The sequence below is a fragment of the Cervus canadensis genome, chromosome 9, assembly GCF_019320065.1.
Source record: "Cervus canadensis isolate Bull #8, Minnesota chromosome 9, ASM1932006v1, whole genome shotgun sequence".
In the NCBI taxonomy this organism is placed as follows: Eukaryota; Metazoa; Chordata; class Mammalia; order Artiodactyla; family Cervidae; genus Cervus; species Cervus canadensis.
Window position 1 is genome coordinate 10,762,085 of NC_057394.1, and position 20,695 is coordinate 10,782,779.

Below are 20,695 nucleotides of genomic sequence, written 5' to 3' on the forward strand. Positions count from 1 at the left end.
TAGGTAATGTCTGAATTAACATTCACAGTCTTCCAAAGGGGATCCTATAACTTTTGAATTTACCCAAATTTGCAATTCTTGCTATCAGTTAAGATATAAATAGGCAAATGTCTTCTGGCCTTAAGAATTGGTTAAAAAAAAAATTACCACCAACTTCAAAATTGAATCAATATTCCTTATATGTATCAGTTAGGATTCCATCAAGAAATGTCATTCATTACAAAGAAATAACTGTCACTCCACTCCATGTACAGTAGAAAAAAAAGTCCTCACAAGAAGACAATGTAAACAATAATCAAAAGCTATGTTACTACCCACTCCCTAAATTTACGCTAACACAAACATACATGATATGCATAACCTTTCCACAACTCACTAGGTCTTATAAAGAACCAAAAGAATTGGTCTCAATGAGAAATGTGTGGGAAAAACTAAAGATTCAGTAATGCTACTTCTTTCCTGAATCAATACAGGATCATTCCTAATGACTACACCATCTTCCACAACAGCAGAATAGTTAAACTTCTTAATCTAACTGCAATCACAACCCATGAAGCTCAAAAACTGCATAATTATGACACAGAACTTTATCTGTCTCCACTAAAAGACTATTCAGAATTAAACATTCATAAGACAACTAAAGATCGACACTCATGCCAATAATTCAGTAAGTTCACCACAACTGTTAAGTATTAACGATGTTAAGTGTGAGAGTTATTAGATCACTAGCCGAATTTTAAAACTACAGATCCAAAGTGAAGCTGGATCAAGATACTTGCATAGTCTAATAGTTCTCAAAAACACATGCTGAAAATTAAAATAAGGCTTAAGTTAGTACACATGAATTCTGAATATACGGTGTCTTTATTTCACAGTATCTCATCTCTTAAATACAGTCTCAGAAACTTTATTCAGAGATGTTTTAATATCATTTGTATGTGTTAACAACTCTGCTCCTTCCTGCTAGTTATTTCACAAACTAATACATGTTTTTTCATTTTGTTTTTAAAGAAGACCAACACAATATGAAAGCACAAAGACTCTGCAACTTAGGCTGCCCACTGCAGACTGGTCACAAAGTCATAACCTATATATTGATTTTCTTTTATATTTGGTGGAAATCTATAAACAATGCCATTTTACAAAAGCATCATTCTTCAGAAGCCTAACTTCAGACAAACTTATTTTGTTTCCTAACTGAATCTAATTAAATGTTGTATTTTTGCATTTAAGTCATTAAAGTTACAAAGATGAAATTTAACTATGAAAATACAATTCTATCTTTAGGACCACAACAGAAAACTCATCTCAAATGCTCTAAAATACGAGATTTGAAAGCTGAAAAAAAGACTGAGAATAAAATCTATTTTTCAGATCTATTTTATCTGCTTCAAGAACATAATGAAAATGTATGTAAACACTGAATTTTTTACATATAAAATCAATTTTTACTGTATCTAAAAGCTTAAAATATTATTTTATTGACTTTCATGTACAATAATGCTTTAAATCAGATTTACATAGTTATGAATTAAGCTAATCTTTGAGAGCTACTTACAATCCAGAAGGCAAATTCCTGGCTGCAGTGACACCAAAGGAATACCCCACAGCTTCAACAAGGATGAAGTCACCCACCGCTGACAAAACCCAGGAGCCCAGCAAAAAGGACTAAAAACAAAACAGGAAGAACATTAGAGAGAAGAGTCTTCTAAAAATAACCTTTATTCAATTAAAACCAACTCAGGTTTACACATATTTTTTAAAGTTTCTTTTTGTTCCAATAGACTTTTCAAAATGAGGGATTAAAACCATATTGATCAAATGTTTTCAAATGTTATTCTAAGTATGTTGAAGAAAAGATATTTATAGAATGATTTATTTTTATAAGTAATGCACAAACCATTAAGCAAAATAAGTGATTAGAACTGTATTAAAAGTCCTAATTAAAATGGTTATTGCCCACTCGCACTGATATTATTATCTACTTTCACCATTATTATTATTTTATTATGCTACAGGCTTCAATTTAAAATTTTTCTTCGGTTAATGTCCATGCTCCAAGTCAGACAGAGGATTATGTAATAAAAAGACAACTGTTAAAAATAACATCAAGCTAACAAAACTACTTAAAAATGAGAAAACAAATATTTTTTCCCCGTAACCTAAGTAACAAAGGGAAAATACATAAAAACTTACTGCAAATTTTCTGCTTCCATATCTTCTTTCAAATATCCTAAAATTATAAATAAGCAGACTACTGCAGAAAGTATCTTTCAGATCAAGGCAAATTATTCTTCCAGAAATCAACCTCCAGATCTATAGATGGGGAATTAAAAAAGAATAACAAATATGAGTAAGCTCTGTTTGGGGTCTCTTTGTTAGCCAATTTATTGCAACTGCTGTTGCTAAGTCGCTTCAAGTCGTGTCTGATTCTGTGCAACCCCACAGACAGCAGCCCACAAAGCTCCGCCGTTCCTGGGATTCTCCAGGCAAGAACACTGGAGTGGGTTGCCATATCCTTCTCCAATGCATGAAACTGAAAAGTGAAAGTGAAGTTGCTCAGTCGTGTCTGACTCTTCGTGACCCCCACGGACTGCAGCCTACCAGGCTCCTCTGCCCATGGGATTTTCCAGGCAAGAGTACTGGAGTGGGTTGCCATCGCCTTCTCCGAGCCAATTTATTATCTTTACTTAAATAGAGGAAAACAATAGAATGGGAAAGACTAGAGATCTCTTCAAGAAAATCAGAGATACCAACAGAACATTTCATGCAAAGATGGGCTCGATAAAGGACAGAAATGGTAGGGACCTAACAGAAGCAGAAGATATTAAGAGGAGGTGGCAAGAATACACAGAAGAACTGTACAAAAAAGATCTTCACGACTCAGATAATCACGATGGTGTGATCACTCACCTAGAGCCACACATCCTGGAATGTGAAGTCAAGTGGGCCTTAGGAAGCATCACTACGAACAAAGCTAGTGGAGGTGATGGAATTCCAGTTGAGCTATTTCAACTCCTGAAAGATGACGCTGTGAAAGTGCTGTACTCAATATGCCAGCAAATTTGGAAAACTCAGCAGTGGCCACAGGACTGGAAAAGGTCAGTTTTCACTCCAATCCCAAAGAAAGGCAATGCCAAAGAATGCTCAAACTACTGCACAATTGCACTCGTCTCACACGCTAGTAAAGTAATGCTTAAAAATTCTCCAAGCCAGGCTTCAGCAATACGTGAACCATGAACTTCCAAATGTTCAAGCTGCTTTTAGAAAAGGAAGAGGAACCAGAGATCAAATTGCCAACATCTGCTGGATCATCGAAAAAGCAACAGAGTTCCAGAAAAACATCTATTTCTGCTTTATTGACTATGGCAAAGTCTTTGACTGTGTGGATCACAATAAACTGTGAAAAATTCTGAAAGAGATGGGAATACCAGACCACCTGACCTGCCTCTTGAGAAACCTGTATGCAGGTCAGGAAGCAACAGTTAGAACTGGACATGGAACAACAGACTGGTTCCAAATAGGAAAAGGAATACGTCAAGGCTGTATATTGTCACCCTGCTTATTTAACTTATATGCAGAGAACAACATGAGAGACGCTGGGCTGGAGGAAGCATAAGCTGGAATCAAGATTGCCAGGAGAAATATCAATAACCTCGGATATGCAGATGACACCACCCTTATGGCAGAAAGCAAAGAAGAACTAAAGAGCCTCTTGATGAAAGTGAAAGAGGAGAGTGAAAAAGTTGGCTTAAAGCTCAACATTCAGAAAACTAAGATCATGGCAGCCGGTCCCATCACTTCATGGCAAATAGATGGGGAAACAGTGTCAGACTTTATTTTTCTGGGCTCCAAAATCACTGCAGAAGGTGACTGCAGCCATGAAATTAAAAGACACTTCCTCCTTGGAAGGAAAGTTATGACCAACCTAGACAGCATATTAAAAAGCAGAGATATTACTTTGCCAACAAAGGTCCATCTAGTCAAGGCTATGGTTTTTCCAGTGGTCATGTATGGATGTGAGAGTTGGACTATAAAGAAAGCTGAGTGCTAAAGAATTGATGCTTTTGAACTGTGGTGTTGGAGAAGACTCTTGAGAGTCACTTGGACAGCAAAGAGACCAAACCAGTCCATCCTAAAGGAGATCAGTCCTGGGTGTTCACTGGAAGGACTGATGTTGAAGCTGAAACTCCAATACTTTGGCCACCTGATGTGAAGAGCTGACTCATTGGAAAAGACCCTGATGCTGGGAAAGACTGAGGGCAGGAGGAAAAGGGGACGACAGAGGATGAGATGGTTGGATGGCATCACCAACTCAATGGACATGGGTTTGGGTGGACTCTGGGAGTTGGTGATGGACAGGGAGGCCTGGCGTGCTGCGGTTCTTAGGGTCGCAAAGAGTCAGACATGACTGAGCGACTGAACTGTACTGAACTGAAGCTCAGATTTCCCAAGACAGAACTGAAACTCTCCATCTCTGTGGCAGCTCTTAGAGACGCACACTGAGGGCATCCTAGGAGGTTCTGGCAGGAGACTGGGGCTATTCTCAGTCCTGGACAGAGGATGGTTGTCCTCCACCCAGGCAGGTCCCAGCCCTAGAGCACAGATGCCCACAAAGTGGTCCAAGAAAATGGGACTGGTGCCAACTTAGCCAGATAACCAAAGTAGCACCACCCCATGATTGGAAAGGTGCCAACTTGGGGCCACAGGGCCCTGACACTCCCTTAACAGGAGTGTTTCTCAGGGCTGGCCAGAAACTACAATCCCCGGGGGATCTTTCTAGAAAGTACATCAACTCTTACGCTGTCTGACTCAGCTGGTCTAGGGCAAGGTCTGGGCATCAAGAAAGAAAATAGGTTATGTAAGTGATTCTAGTGCATGGACAGGGTTAAGAATCATTCTATTATAGCAAGTGAAATCACAACAGAAGCTCTATGATATTCTCACAGAAAGCAGTAGTATAGATAAATAACTCAGTCATAGGAACCTGGTGAAGCCCACCTGAGCAATGGCATTAATGACATCCTTATGAAGAAAAAGTGTCATGCTCAAGAATGGATTAACACACTTGCCAATGCAGGAGAGGTGGGTTCAATTACTAATCCAGGAAGAACCCACATGCCTTGAAACAACCAAGCCGGTGCAGCACAACTGCTGAGACTGCAAGTTGCAACGACTAAAGCCCCCTCGTCCTGGAGCCCCTGCTCCCCACCAGGAGAAGCCTGAAAGCTGCAGCTAGAGAGTAGCCCCCACTTACTGCAACTAGAGAAATGCCCCTAAAAAACAAATCAATGAAAAATTAAAAAATTTTTTTAAAAAAAGGATGGACTATCATGCTTAAAATGGCTAATCAAGAATTTAGCAAATAAAAGGTGGCAGATTATAACCATAATTTGCACTAACATTCTGTGACACTGTGATTTATAAATTAGAAATGGGGCTTCCCTGGTGGCTCAGCTGGTAAAGAACCCACATGCCAATGCAGGAGATGCAAGAGGCCAAAGTTCGGTCCCTGAGTCAGGAAGATCCTCTGGAGAAGGAAAGGGCAGCCCGCTCTCCAGGAGACTGGTGGGCTATAATACAGGCCATGGGGTCGCAAAGCGATGGGTAAGACTGAGCACGTGCGCACACACACACATACATTTAAAAATATATGTTTGGTCTTTGCCCCTGTTTCTAGCACACAACTCTTAAAGCCCTTGGAATTTCCAAAGTGAAGAAAGCCATCACGGTGTCTTTTGTCAGATTAATGACGTGACTTTTGGAAGCACCTAAGAATGGGGACTGGCTTCCAGGAAACCAACCCTGTGATTAGCAGGTTGGAACCTTCAGTCCCATGCCCTGACCTCAGGGAGGCAGAGGAGCTAGAAGGTGGGTCAACTAACAGACGACCTGTGATGTAATCAATCCTGCCTGTATAATGCCCTGGAGGAGAGCATGGCAACCCACTCCAGTATTCTTGCCTGGAGAATCCCCATGGACAGAGGAGCCTGGCGGGCTGCCGTCCATGGGGTCGCAAGGAGTCAGACGTGACTGATGCAACTTAGCACACCTGCACAACTGTGTAATAAATCTCCATAAAACCCTTAAAAGGACAGGCCTCTGAGAGCTTCCCGGGTGATGAACACGTAGAGATTTGGGGAGAGTGGGGCAAAAATCCAAGAGAAATTTCCTATTGGTTTAACCTCCACCGTAAAAGAAATTCACAGACTCACAATCTGCTAGAGCTGAGAGAGCTTAGCACATCTAACAGACGCTCAAACTGAGGCAAGTTTCTGCAAATGTTAAGTATGCAAACTAATCATACCAACAAAACAGACTTAACACTGTTTAAATCTCTTGAAATTAAAAATCACATTTCCATAGTAAAAGGTGAAGTTGAAAAGAAATGTGCAAAAGGAAACTGGAAATACTGCAACTGCTTCATTATAATCTGCTTTGCTGAAATTATCAATAAATACAACTGGAAAAGTGACTTGTTAACAGGACAGTAATAATACATATTTCTTACAAACTGAGAGGCTATGAGACACTGAGACCGGCAGAAAGGAGGGCAAATCGGAGACAAGAGGCTTGCTTCCTCCTCTCCCGGGGCCAGTGGAGCGGCGCTCACCTGCAAGTCGTCCTTGACAGCCTGGAGGTCGTACACGAAGAACCTCTGAGAGTGCGGCAGGACGAGGGCCAGCAGGAGGGACAGGGCGCTGGGGACCAGTAGAAGGCTCTTGGACACAGGTGCCTTGTCTGGGGGAAAACAACACGGCTTTCAGAATAACCATCCCTAAGATTCTAGAGACCATGAGAGTTGAAAAGTAAAAGAATTCACTTCTTTTGAATTAGAATGAAGACAAAGTTCTCATGCTCTGGAATTTAATTCTTATTAACATATATTTTCAAAATATCGTCCTGCAGAGGTAAGTGATCAAAGGGCGCTGGGAAACGCGTGGAATCTGCTGACGGGTGCTTCGTTGCCATCTGGTTTTTATATGAAACCAAACCAAGTTTACTTTCATAGACTACCTTTCAGAAAAGCACCCAGTGAAGTGTAAAGAAACAGAGAAGTATGCTTTCTAACAAACTGACCAGTCAGCTCTTGAGTGTGACTGGGATTCAGGTACATAAACATTTATTTTAAGAAATTTAAGTTGCTCAGTTGTGTCCGGTTCTGCAACCCATGGACTGCAGCCCACACGGCTCCTCTGTCCATGGGGATTCTCCAGGCACCAATACTGGAGTGGGGTGCCATTCCCTTCTCCAGGGGATCTTCCTGACCTAGGAATCAAACCCAGTCTCCTGCATTGTAGGTGGATTCTTTACCATCTGAGCCACCAGGGAAATTTAAGAAGCGGTTAAAAGTGCTAACATGGTGACTGCGGTGGCCTGCTGAGATTTTCCACAATGGGCACCCCCGGAGCCTTGTGTGCATCTCACGCAGCCTTCAAATGACAGCTCAGTTTCCACTTCCTTCCAGTCAGTCTCTCCCATTTTAGCGTGGGGGGGGGCTTTTCCCCCACCCCGCACCCCTGTCTCCAGGTACTACTTTACCAGTCAGGGTCTGGAACTTGCTTTGCCTTCCTGACTACATTAAAGATTCCCAAGTAAGAATCTTTAATATGATTCTCTTCTATATGCTTCTGAATGCTGGCTATAAAGCCTAGCACAGCTCCTTGAGAGAATGAAATATCCAGATTATCAACATTCAAAACCACAGGAAAGGGTCATCAAAAGGGACATTCTCAGATCACGTGAGGCACACTTCAATGGTATTCATAATAAATTCCCTGGGAATGAATCCACTGGTCACGGTTGGTGGTGTGGTTACTGCACTTGTTTACGTATATAAAAATAGCCCAACTATTTCCTCTCTGGTCAGGTCTCACCAACAGCTAAACTCAAACCACGGGTAAAGTCACTGCATACCTGCCGCCACCACCAAGATGCAATCAAGGCTCCAGGGAATCTAAAAGCTAACAGAGCTCCCCACCCCCCAGAAAACGGAGCCCCACTGCCCAGGAACTCAACGTACAGGGAAGCACTACAGCTGGGAGCCTGACCAATTCTATCGAGAGCTATTTCAACTGCAGCTGTCCTCACCTGTGAAATGAAGAGAAGAGAAACTCCCTCAGAAGTCCTATGAGAAGTAAACGAACTAAAGAATGAACGCAGGGAAAACTGCTCCAACCATTGCAATCACCACCCCAGGTGATGACTGCGGCAAGCTCCTCCCTCATCATTCAGACAGAACTGAGGATCGAGCATGGGTGATACAGGTGCACCTTGAAGGCTTCCTTCTTGACCCTGGACTTCACCTATGCTTGTGAAATGGGCCCCACCGTTTATTCCTGCCTCTTCCTTGCAGCCTGTAAGGAACCACTGTAGGTTCATGGTCTCAGACCTCAAACGGACACATCCACTGAGCAGCAACACTACTGCTTTTCTCCAGTAACCTTCCTGCTCCACACTCGCGGTGGCTTACATGTCACCGTATGAATAAATGGACCGTCTGCTTTGGTGTCCTCGTCCATATCTCTACAATGAACAAGCTCCTGCTGCTGGGGACCATGAATCACCCCAAGGCCCTGGGATACAGTAGCAGATGATGGACAAAGCTCCTCCCCTTGTGGTGCTTACACTCTAGACAGCAGAGAAAAGAAAATACACAAAGTGAGGTAAATACGTACCATGACAGAGAGAAATAAATGCTACGGGAAAATTAAGCAAGGTAAAGAGCAAGGCTGTGTGACCTACCATGGACTTCCTGCTCTCTTTCCAGGTAAGAAACAGGACTGCTGCCCACCCACACCTGCCCCTGGCTGAAGGGGTACCTGGCGATGTGACCTGCTTTGGCCAACTCAACATGATAGATGTCACTCCCAGGCAAATACCGGACAGCCAGTGACTGTCCTTAACCTGGGCCAGTGCTCAAGATGGAGGCTAGGCTGTGAGCTGGATCCCAGCATGGAAGACAGAGTGGAACAGGTCCTCCTGGGTGACTCACAACAGAGGGAGGCCATCAGTGAGAAACAAAGCTTGTCGTTTCAGACTCCTGACATTTTTAAAGCTGTTGGCTGCTGCAGCCTAACTAACTAGCCTGCCCTGGTGTCGGGGGGAACACAGTGCTGGTGGGGAAAGAAGAGGGTGCTTAGAAGGCCCTTCTGACAACGTGAGATGTGAGCAGATGCCTGGGGATGTGGGCCCAGCAAGGGCCTGGGGAGCAGTGTTTCTGGCAGAGGGAAGAGCAAGTCCAAGGGCTGTGAGACAGAAACACACTCCATATGATGAAGTAAGGCTGCCAGGATGGCCAAGAGCAGAATGTGTGCAGAGCAGACAGGCAGGATATAAGGTCAGAGAAGTTGAGGAGCAAACAGTGGAGAGTCCTTAGAGGCCACAAAGACTTTACCCTTTCCTCGGAGAGTGACAGGATGCTCTGGGGGAGGCTAAGGAGATGATAACATGATCACGTGTGTTCTCAAAAGATCGCTCTGGCTGCTAAACTGAGATGAGATTATAGGAAGGCAAGTGGACAAGAAGCGAGACCAGTCGGAGGTCACCATGATAATCCTGACAAGAGATGATCATAGCCTGGACCAGGGTGATTTGGGTTGGGGTGGTGAAAGTGGTCAGTACTGGTATATGTTTTGAAGGTGAGAGTGGTCAGAACTGGAGTATGTTTTGAAGGTACAGCAAGCAGGATTTGCTGGTTAACGGGGTATAAAGCATGGGCAAATGGAGAAATCAAAGACGCCGCCAAAGTTTTGTTGTGAGCAGTAGAACTGTTGCCAGTTCCTAGGCTGGGAAATTCTGTCACCTTCACCCTTACCTTGCCTACAAGATCTTCACCCATCTTGCAAGAGTGTTCTCTAAGCCCACTTCCACCTCCACCTACCAAGGCTCTATCCTCTCCACCAGTGCCACTCAAAGTCACCAGTCCACAAGTTGTTACCAGTCCACAGTGAGAACAGAGTGTAAACCAACACACTATGTCCTTCAGGTAGGAAGTCCTACTATGAAAAATATATTTGTACTGAACACGCACTCTGCTCAAATGTCATCTTATCTGCGGCTACCCCATGTGATTCTGTATCTCCTTTGTTTTAGTGTATTTTTTCATAGCACTTATCAACAAGTGACTTATTAAATAGTGATTCCTCAAATCTATGATTCAAACTGACTGTAAGATACACTGTTATTTTAGGTGTTATTAAAAAAGAAATAGTGTCAAATATAATTCAAAGATGGCACCAGTTGTTAAAAAAACAACCCAAGACTAGAAACACTAAAATGTGAGAAAAATTACAATTTGGAATCAAGAAATACATTTCTTTGGGTACTGCCCATCTCCCCATCCTCAGTCCCCACTAGAATATAAGTTTATTTTTTTAAATTAATTTATTTATTTTAATTGGGGGCTAATTACTTTACAACATTGTAGTGGTTTTTGCCATACATTGACATAATCAGCCATGGGTGTACATGTGTTCCCCATCCTGAACCCCCCTCCCACCTCAAATATAAGCTTCTTGAAGGCAGAAATTTTGTCTATATGTTCACTGCTGCAGTATCCCTCACGCCTATAGCAGGATCAGGTCCATAAAGGCAGTCAACACATGTTCGTGTGTTGAAGGGTGACTGATGTATAAGAGACACTCACTAAATACCAGTGAAAGCAACCTAACATCCATGATGGATAAGTGGATAAATAAAATGCAGTATATCCATATAATGGAATATAATCAATTATATTCTGTCTTTAAAAGGAAGGAAATCCTCACTTGCTACAACATAGATAAACGTTTTGGACATTATGCTGAAAGAAATAAGTCACACACAAAATGATAAGTACACACAAAATGATAAGTATGATTCCACTTATATGAGGTATCTAAGTAGTCAAATTCAGAGACAGGAAGCAGAATAGTGGTTTCAAGGGCCTGGGGGGAGGGAAGAATAGGGAGCTGTTTAATGGGTATAGAGTTTCAGTTTTGCAAGATGAAAAGAGTTCTAGAGATAAATGCACAACAATGTGAATGCACTTAATGCCACAGAACCATACACCAAAAAATGGTTAAAATGGCAAATTTTATGTTATGTATGTTTTACCACAATTAAAAATAAAGACTGAAAATAAATAAATTATTTACTGACTTAATAACTGAACCTATTTTTACAACCATTTTCATTCTGTCTAGGACTAAACCACTAAAAATACAGATCCGAGTACTTAAATTAGAGAACTGTTAAGTTCTCCTCTTAAGGTGAGCAAAAATGAGGTCCCAAAAAACCAATGAGGAAAGCTACAAGATAATATACAATTGTCCAGGAAGTCCTCAATCACAGGGAAAGTATACAATATTACTGTATACAGCAAGATTTACTGATCAATTCAAGACCTGTGCATTTCACCATATGAAGTTTACAATAAGAAAGAAAAAAAAGAGCTTGAAACATGATCAAATTCTAGTTAACAACATGTACACTTAAGTGTTTAGAAATATGTGACTACAACTTATTTTGAAATCATCAAAAAAATAAGACAAATTGATGAAACAGAGAACAGATATTTAATAGAACAAATGTGCAAAATGTTAACTGCAGAATCTAAGTGCTAGGTATATGGTGTTTATTACAACCATTCTTCAACTTTTCAGCACGTTTGAAATTTTTCATAACACGGAGGGGGGTACACAGTGAATCACAGAATTTGAGAGCTGAGAAAACACTTGAAAATACATTAAGCAAAAACTTAGAGAAACAGATAAATCCACAATTACAGTAGGAATCTTCAGCATTCCTCTCTCTGCAGTCAGTGACACAAGCAGACAGAAAACCAGTGTCATGGACTGAAATGTCCACTGCCCTCCTCCAGATTCATGTGTTGAAGTTCTCACCACCAATTCCACTGTATTAAGAGAAAGCGTCTTTAAAGAGGTAATTTAAGGTTAAATGAGGTCATTAAGGTGGGGCCCTAATCCAATCTGTCCTTATAAGAGAAGGCAGAGGCGCCAGGGCTGCACACACACAGAGGAAAGACCGTGTGAACACACAGGGAGAAGACAGCCATCACAGGCCAAGGAGAAAGGCCTCGCCAACCCTCTCATCTTGGACTTCGAGCCTTCTGACCTGTGAGCAAATATATTTTGGTTGTTTAAGACACCCACACTGCAATATGCTATTATATCAATCAGTAAGAATATAGAAGACTTGAAAAACAGTATCAGTCAATGTGACCTGATTGACATTTATAGAATACCCCACCCAACAATAGAAAATTACACATTTTTTTTTTCAAATGCATATGGAACATTCCTCAAGGTAGACCAACCATATTCTGGGCCATAAAATACATCTCAATAAATTTAAAGAAATTAAAGTCATACAAAGTATGTTCCCTAACTACCACAAAATTAAAACTAGAAATCAACAACAGAAAGATGTATGGAAAATCTCCCAAATACAGTTGACCCTTGAACAACACAGATCTGAATTTCAAGGGTCCACCTATGTGATTTTTTTTTCAATAAATACATACTATAGCACTACATGATCCATGGCTGGCTGAATCGACAGATGTGGAACCATGGATATGAAGGACCGACTATAGACTTAAACCTGGATTTTCAACTTCATGGGGGTCAGTATTCCTAACTCCCATGTTGTTCAAGGGTCAACTGTACTTGAAAACTAAACAATATACTTCTAAATAATATCTGGGTCAAAGAGGGAGTCACAAGGGAAAATAGAATATATGTTAAATAGAATAAAAAAGTCAAAGCACAACCAAGCAAAATCTGTGAGCTGCAAACAAAGCAGTGCTTAGAAGGAAATTTGTAACATTAAATGGTTATACAGGAAGAGAAAAGATCTCAAATCATGACAAAGGCTACAAGTTTTAAAAATTAAACTAGAAAAAGACAAGCAAACTAAACCCTCACCAGGCATATGGAAAGAATTATGAGCAGAAATCAATGAAATAGAAAACCAAAATATAATAGAGAAAAAAAAATCAATGAAACTAAAAGCTAACTCTTTGACAAGATCAATAAAATGAATACACCTCTAGGAGGACTGACCAGGAAAAAAAAAAAGAAGTCACAATAACCAGCATTAGGAATAAAGGATCGGGGCATCACTACAGATGCCACAGACATTAAGAGTCTAATAAGGGGTTTACAGCATTGCAAAACACATTTAATGCACTGGAATGTACACTTTAAAATGGTTAGAGTGGTTAAATCTTATGTATGTACTTTTATCACAAACAATTTTTAAAGGATAATATGGGAATATCAGAAACAACATTTTGGCCACAAATTTGACAACTTAAGATAAAACAGGCAAATTCCTTGACAGATACAGTCTATCAAAGCTCACTCAAAAAGAAATGAGTAACTTGAACAGACCTATAGAAATGAAGAAACAATCCCCAGCTAAATGTCTTCCAACATAGAAAACTCCAGGCCTGACAGCTTCACTGATAAATGGTACCAATCATTTAAAGGAAAAAGAAAACTAACCCTACACAAACTGTTCCACCATGCAGAAAAGGAGAGAACCTTTACCAATTCATTTCATGAAGCCAATGCTACACTCATACCAAAAACAGACCAAGACATTAAAAGAAAACAACAAACCAATTATCTCTTAGAAACACAGATGCAAAATTTTCAACAAAATACTAGCAAATTGAATCCAGCTATACACGAAAAAGATAATAGTCACAACCAAGTGAAGTTTATACCAGGAATGCAAAGCAAATCAATGTAACACACGACAATAAAGAAAAATGTGCTGTGCAACTCTATTCACATGCTGTTCAATTATCTGCATATTCTATGATGCCAATTTTCGTCCACTCACGTGACAAAACTGGACACTCACTGCTGGGCAGTTAATGCAGGCTACTCCTGTGCTCTGATCTTACTACCGATACTATCCAGCATTTACGGATTACTCAGCAGTGCACAGTCCCATTCTCAGCACCTTATGTGAACAACCTTGTTCTTGAAGGCCCTACACCTCAGGGCCTTTACACCCGCTACTGCCTCTACTCAAAACGTTCTCCCCCTGTCCAGCCTGTTCTCATCACTCCAGTCCTCATCTCAGACAGCACCTCAGAGTGGCTTCCCCGAATGACTCTGTATTTCACTTCAGTCAGTCAGTCAGTTCAGTCGCTCAGTAGTGTCCAACTCTTTGCGACCCCATGGACTGCAGCACTGCATAGCAATTTTCACTATTTGAAATTCTTCTTTGAAAGTTTTACTTCTTTGTCGTCTCCCTCATCAGAATGTAAACTCCATGAAGACAGGATCCTATTTGTCTTGTTCACTGCTGTATTTCCATACCCAGGACAGTATCTGGCCAATAGGAGGGTTTTAGTACGTATTTGGTGAAGGACAGAATTATATGAGGTAGGTAGTACTCTCTCCAAATTTATAATAAGAGAAAATTGTGACTCAGAGTAAGTTACCAGTTCATTATCACAAATGATTTAGCCTGAGTTCCATTAAAGTAAAGGTAAGACAAAGACAAGCAGGAAGCTAGTTTATTTTGGAATGTGATTCCAAGGAGCAGGGGTGAAGGATATTGGAAATAAAACACAGAAGAGTCAATACAAATATTCATTATGAAGCTAGGCACCCCTGTGAGTGACAGATCATTCTGAGGAGCTACAGTCCAGAGCTGAGTCCCGCAGGATTTTCTAAGAAGCCTTGTGAATGTAGCACAGAAACATCACCCAGGGAAGAAACAGGAAAGCATTTTTATCCATCATCCCTCAGAAGTCTAGAGTGACCACAGAAAAGAAGGCCCATGGGAAAAACAGAGAAGTAAGTTTTACCAGATCAGACCAGCTTACACCAAACAAGAGTGTACAAATACATGGAGTAAGAGATGGGGCTGAACACACAGCGATGCTATTCAAGAAGTGGTGTCTGACCTGTTGGCCTGGGAGTGGCATGACCAGGTACAAATCCTGACAAATAAATAAATAAAACTGCTACAAATAAAACTGCTCCCTATGCTGGCTGGCCACAGAGCTCCATGGTCCAAAGAGATTGTCACCTGCATGGTGGGTTTTAACTGAAATAAAGACATGAAAAAGTAATAACAGAAATCAGTAAAAACAGAAAGTGGTACCCTATGTAACAAAAGTAAATGCAACTGTGAACGAAGATATAAAGAGATGGCAGTCTGGGAGGGTGCAACACAGAGTGGTGGGTACTTGAGTTCAGTCCAGTTCAGTCGCTCATGTCCGACTCTTTGCGACCCCCTGGACTGCAGCACACAAGGCCTCCCAGTCCATCACCAACTCCTGGAGTTTACTCAAACTCATGTCCACTGAGTCTGTGATGCCATCCAACCATCTCATCCTCTGTCGTCCCCTTCTCCTCCCGCCTTCAATCTTTCCCAGCATCAGGGTCTTTTCCAATGAGTCAGTTCTTCACATCAGGTGGCCAAAGTATTGGAGTTTCAGCTTCAGCATCAGTCCTTCCAATGAATATTCAGGACTGATTTCCTTTAGCATTGATTAGTTGGATCTCCTTGCTGTCCAAGAGATTCTCAGAGTCTTCTCCAACACCACAGTTCAAACACATCAATTCTTCGGCACTCAGCTTTCTTTACAGCCCAACTCTCACACTCATACATGACTACTGGAAACACCATAGCCTTGACTAGACGGACCTTTGTTGGCAAAGTAATATCTCTGCTTTTTAATATACTGTCTAGGTTGGTCATAACTTTTCTTCCAAGGAACAAGTGTCTTTTAATTTCGTGGCTGCAGTCACCATCTGCAGTGATTTTGGAGCCCAAAAAATAAAGTCTGTCACTGTTTCCATTGCTTCCCCGTCTATTTGCCATGAAGTGATGGGACCAGATGCCATGATCTCAGTTTTCTGAATGTTGAGTTTTAAGCCAACTTTTTACCCTCCTCTTTCACTTTCCTCAAGAGACTCTGGTTCTTCTTCACTTTCTGCCATAAGGGTGGTGTCATCTGCCTATCTGAGGCTATTGATATTTCTCCCAGCAATCTTGATTCTAGCTTGTGCTTCATCCAGCCCAGCAAGTTTTTCATGATGTACTCTGCATATAAGTTAAATAAGCAAGGTGACAATATAGCCTTGATGTACTCCTTTCCCAATTTAAAACCAGTCTGTTGCTCCATGTCCAGTTCTAACTGTTGCTCCCTGACCTTATTAAATGCCAAACAGATCAAAGGTTTTAAAAATATATATAAGGTCTCTGATTTAAAAAAAAAAAATCTACATCTAGGAATTTAGCCTAAAGTAATTACCATGGATATACAAAAAGATTTTTGCTATAAACACACTTATCACAGCATTGTTTATAACAGTGAAAAAAACTAGAAACATGACTATCCAATAGGAAAATAAACTGTCCTATCCATAAAATGGAATCATATCCAATTTTAAGAACTAGGTTATAGAAAAATATTTCATGCTTTGGAGAATGTTCCTAAGTAGTAAGTGCAAAATATTTCTAGTAGCATTATTATATAACACTTAAAAAAAAAATAGTTCATACATGGGCTTTTTTTTTAAGCATCTGTCAAAGTATTAACAGTGGTAATCTCTGAGTGATCTGTTCATGGGAGGTTTTAATTTTTTACGAAAATATTTTAAGAATTAGAAAAAATAATTTTGGTTTAGCTAGTTATTAATTCAGTAAAAAGTGTCATTAAATCCTTATGCAGCAAGACAAGGCAAATCGCTAGCAATCTGCTGGCCCCTCTGTTAGCGGAACCAGGATGTGGTTCATACATGAAGAACCCAAGCAGGGATCAAATGGAAGGTTAGAAACAAGTCACTTCTTTGCAATGGGTCCTTCCACTTTTGAAAATAGGGATGTTACAAATTTTGAGAATGAGAAGCAATACATTAATCTAAAAATAAAAATACAAAGCATCTATGGTAAAGACAACATAAAACACCAAAGTTTAGGGTGTTTCCTCTTGGGTCACTCAATCTTTGGCATGACTGAGGTACACAGCCATCTCTCCGTGGCAATGAATAGCATCAGGCTATGGTGACTGCGTATTGTCCTAAAATAATTATTACAGTACATGTGGAGTACTTTATGCCAAGCACTGTGCTAAAAAAAGCACGCAGTGAATGCTTACAGTACCTGAGGCAATAATTACTTATCTGAATGTTTTAGGTAAAAAATAGGTTAAAAAACGTTAAATAACTTCCTCAAGGTCATAGCTAGTTAGCAGAGGGGCTTAGATCTGAACTTGCTCTGCCTGACTCCAAAGAAAAGGTTTTCTAATATAAAACAAGAAAATCTGATATCTTTGTGTCATAGTCCATGGTCCAAGGGATTTTCACTATTACTATTTTTAATACTTCACCTGTACATTTTCGGTTCCTCCGAAAGTTAAACATAGAATTACCATGGTGTCCAGGTGTTAGTCACTCAGTCATGCCCAACTCTGTGACCTCATGGACTGTAGGTCACCCAGCTTCTCTGTCCATGGGGTTCTCCAGGCAAGAATACTGGAGTGCGTAGCCATATGACCCAACAACTCATCCCCTAGTTATATACTTAACAGGACTGAAAAGATATTCAAACAAAAACCTGAATGTTCATCATAGCATGCCCTAAGAGCCAAAAAAGTGGAAAGAACCCAAATGTTTATCAACAGATGAATAAACAAAATGAAGTACATCCATAAAACAGACCATTACTCAGTCATTAAAGGACACATGCTACTGACAGAGGCTACAATATAGCAGAATCTTGAAAACATCATGCTTAGTGAAAGCAGCCAGAAACAAAAAGCCATACATGATGATTCCATACACATGAGGGGCCCAGAATTAAAAAATTCAGAGACAGAAAGCAGATCAAAGTGGATTATGCAGGGTAGGTGGAATGCGAGGGGCTGCTTAGTGGAAGATGCGCTTCTTCAGGGGGTGACAGAAATGGTCCGAAATTAGAGATTGGTGACCACTGCACACCAGTGTAAATGGGCCGGAAGCAAACAGTGGTACACCTTCAAATGGTTAAAATGGTGAGTTTTATGTTCTGTGAATCCTACCTCAGTAAAAATATGCATCTTTCAGGTACTGAAGACACTAACCACAGGTCTTGCAAAGCACAGCCATGTGGGCTGTTACAGAGCATCGTAGCTGAGGAGCGCGGCAGGGGGTGGGGATGAGGGGAACCAAGGCAGCAACCCTGCCCGCTCCCACAAGTCACCGAGTCACAGCACACTCGCCAAAAGCCCCGGTGTGGTTCGCACCCCTGGTTGGAGGGGCCGCCATATCCTACCAGATTGGTTTTCCTATTTCTGACGACTTAACTATTCGGTAAACTTCTCAGGGGTCCCACAAGAATGGGGTGACTTGGTGTTTTATGAAGTCACTTAAACTTTTTCATCAAAAAGGGGTTATGCTAATATGTGGAAGTCTGCAAAAAGGCAGAAACCTGTGCCTCTGGGAGGGATGCCTCCGGTATCCACCTTGTTTTACTCTTCAGGACTGTGAGTCTCCTGGAAGGAAACCTGATAAAAATATACCCTCAGTGACCCAGGGGAGGACAGCGAGTGCCTTCTGGTGACCGTCCCCACAAAGACATCCATAAAACTGGTCTATTGGGGGAGGGGGCGGTGCGGGAGACACAAACAAAACACATATCTGCAAGTAGAGAAACCTAAGTCTGATTTTCAAGTTTGATGATCCAAGGAACCTCTTCCACTTCTGTCTGGTGGGAAAGTCTATGACTCATGTCAATGTATGGCAAAAACCACTACAATATTATAAATTAATTAGCCTCCAATTAAAATAAATTAATTTAAAAAAAATAGAGAACCAAGCAGAAAGTCTTTTAAAGTCTGGACTTGTACACACACCCTTTTAGCACCTAATCCATTTGTGTGTAGAGATACTACTGAACATCTTTAACCACTGGTGCTGAGACTGGCAGATCGGTAGCAACACAAAACACCCACTTAAACTCTATAAACACTAAAATGAATTCTAAGTGGATTCAAAAATTGGATAAAAGCAATGAAACCAAAAAGATAGCTCCAGACAAAATTCCAGTTCAAGATGACAGACTCCGATACCTGTCCACTTTTCCTCCCTTCCAAAGTCACACTGAAACAAGAGGGCCCTCAGAACACAAGAGAAACATCTCCTTTCAAAGATGTCCAAGAAACAATCAATAAAGACCAAGACCCGGGGAGGAACAACGTGCAAACAGAATTATCCGTCAGAATAATCTAGAGTATTCCTCAAACTTCAATCATTTCCATTTTGGCACCACAAGTTTTGCTATATCCCAGTGCTACCTACCCTGTTATTTAACACTTCAACTCACCTTACTCTGATTTAGTTAAATAAATGTATTTTAAAAGAAACTTTACATCACTACAATAATTGCAAAATGAGTGTCACACTGTCATCAGTAGGTGGTAACTATAAAAATGAACACCCTTTATGAAATTCTAACACTGCTGCTGACAGAAAGATGGGGGCCTGCCTCTTGTTCTCTAGGTGACAGCAGGAAGCAGGCTGCTAATAGTAAGGCAGTTCAGACTAGCACCTGACTGAGACTTTCTCTCTGTTACAATCAAAAGGAGAAAGAACTGACAAGGGAATTATTATCTCACGTTTGTCTCAATGGCCCTTGGTGTGGAGCCCACATCCTGTGTAAAACCATCCCCATATAAATGGCACACACGCCTGCCTTGCCGTGACAGGTGGGCGGCCCTTCCACAAAACCCCACCCCCAGGCACACTCACATTTTCTCACACACACCCATTCATCTGGTGTTTTTCTCCCCAGCAGGAGAAACGGCTTGGCCCCCAGAATAAAATTCAAGAAATGCTCTCTGAAGAAAGTGGTGATGTATTTGGGAGGACGCTGAGAGTCTGAGGGCTGAGAAGGACTCGAAAAGAGCGCGGGTGTCTTCAGACTCCCCCAGGAGATGCCAGCCTGGGGAACACAGATCAGTGGGAGGGGGTGGGTGCTAAGAGGAAGGGCAGCCTTACTCAGAGTGAGAGTTACACAGAGCTGAGCCCCCCAGCCAGCCAGCAGTCGGGGATTTCCTCCTGCTCCCCACCTCTGCACCCCAGCTGGAAGGCAGCCTCGTCACAAGCTCTGCACACCTGAACAGGGCCTGCAGGCAGCCCTGCTGCAGAGGTATGGGCCTCCTGGGGACAAAGACCAACCCACAAATAAAGAGGAAGTCCACACCAGCTACTTAGGAGTCCAGGCTCTCACTATGCACACGAATGGCCAAGTGAGCACCTGGAAAGTTCACCCTGTGTCCTCTGCACCAAAACATTTACTGTAGGATGTAGGCCAGCGGGGAGAAAAACAGAAGACTTTCAAGAAGAAAATGATGCAAGGGTCAAGAAGCAGCAGTAGCTGAGGGTGAAATTAAGTAGTGAAGAAATATCAAAAGAAATTAAGAGACTCCCTGAAGTAGCACAGGTTTTATGACCCAGGGCTCTGTTTTCTTCTACGACTCCAGTCGTAGTTAATAAATTTAACAAAGAGTTCAATTTCCTTGTTGCAGGGTCCATAAGCCTGGAAGTACTAACTTGCATCATCAACCTTTAAAAACCAACTAATACTGTACTCTTTCCACTGTTTCATGCTACATTCAAGGGACTAAGGTGACATACGCATTGGAAAATGTCTGAGAACAGTGGCAATGTAACATAAAAAT

At 41.3% G+C, this 20,695-nt stretch overlaps 1 protein-coding gene across 1 annotated transcript in view; it reads right to left on the reverse strand.

The window, feature by feature from the left end:
- Positions 1–20,695, reverse strand: part of UBAC2 (UBA domain containing 2) — a 163,064-nt gene that overhangs the window by 130,642 nt on the left and 11,727 nt on the right. Inside the window, exons 2-4 of the mRNA XM_043477507.1 lie at positions 6,614–6,741; positions 2,197–2,316; positions 1,559–1,668 (exon numbers count right to left, since the gene is read on the reverse strand). Of these exons, the coding sequence (XP_043333442.1) occupies positions 1,559–1,668; positions 2,197–2,316; positions 6,614–6,741 (358 nt within the window). The remainder of the gene's footprint in view (positions 1–1,558; positions 1,669–2,196; positions 2,317–6,613; positions 6,742–20,695) is intronic.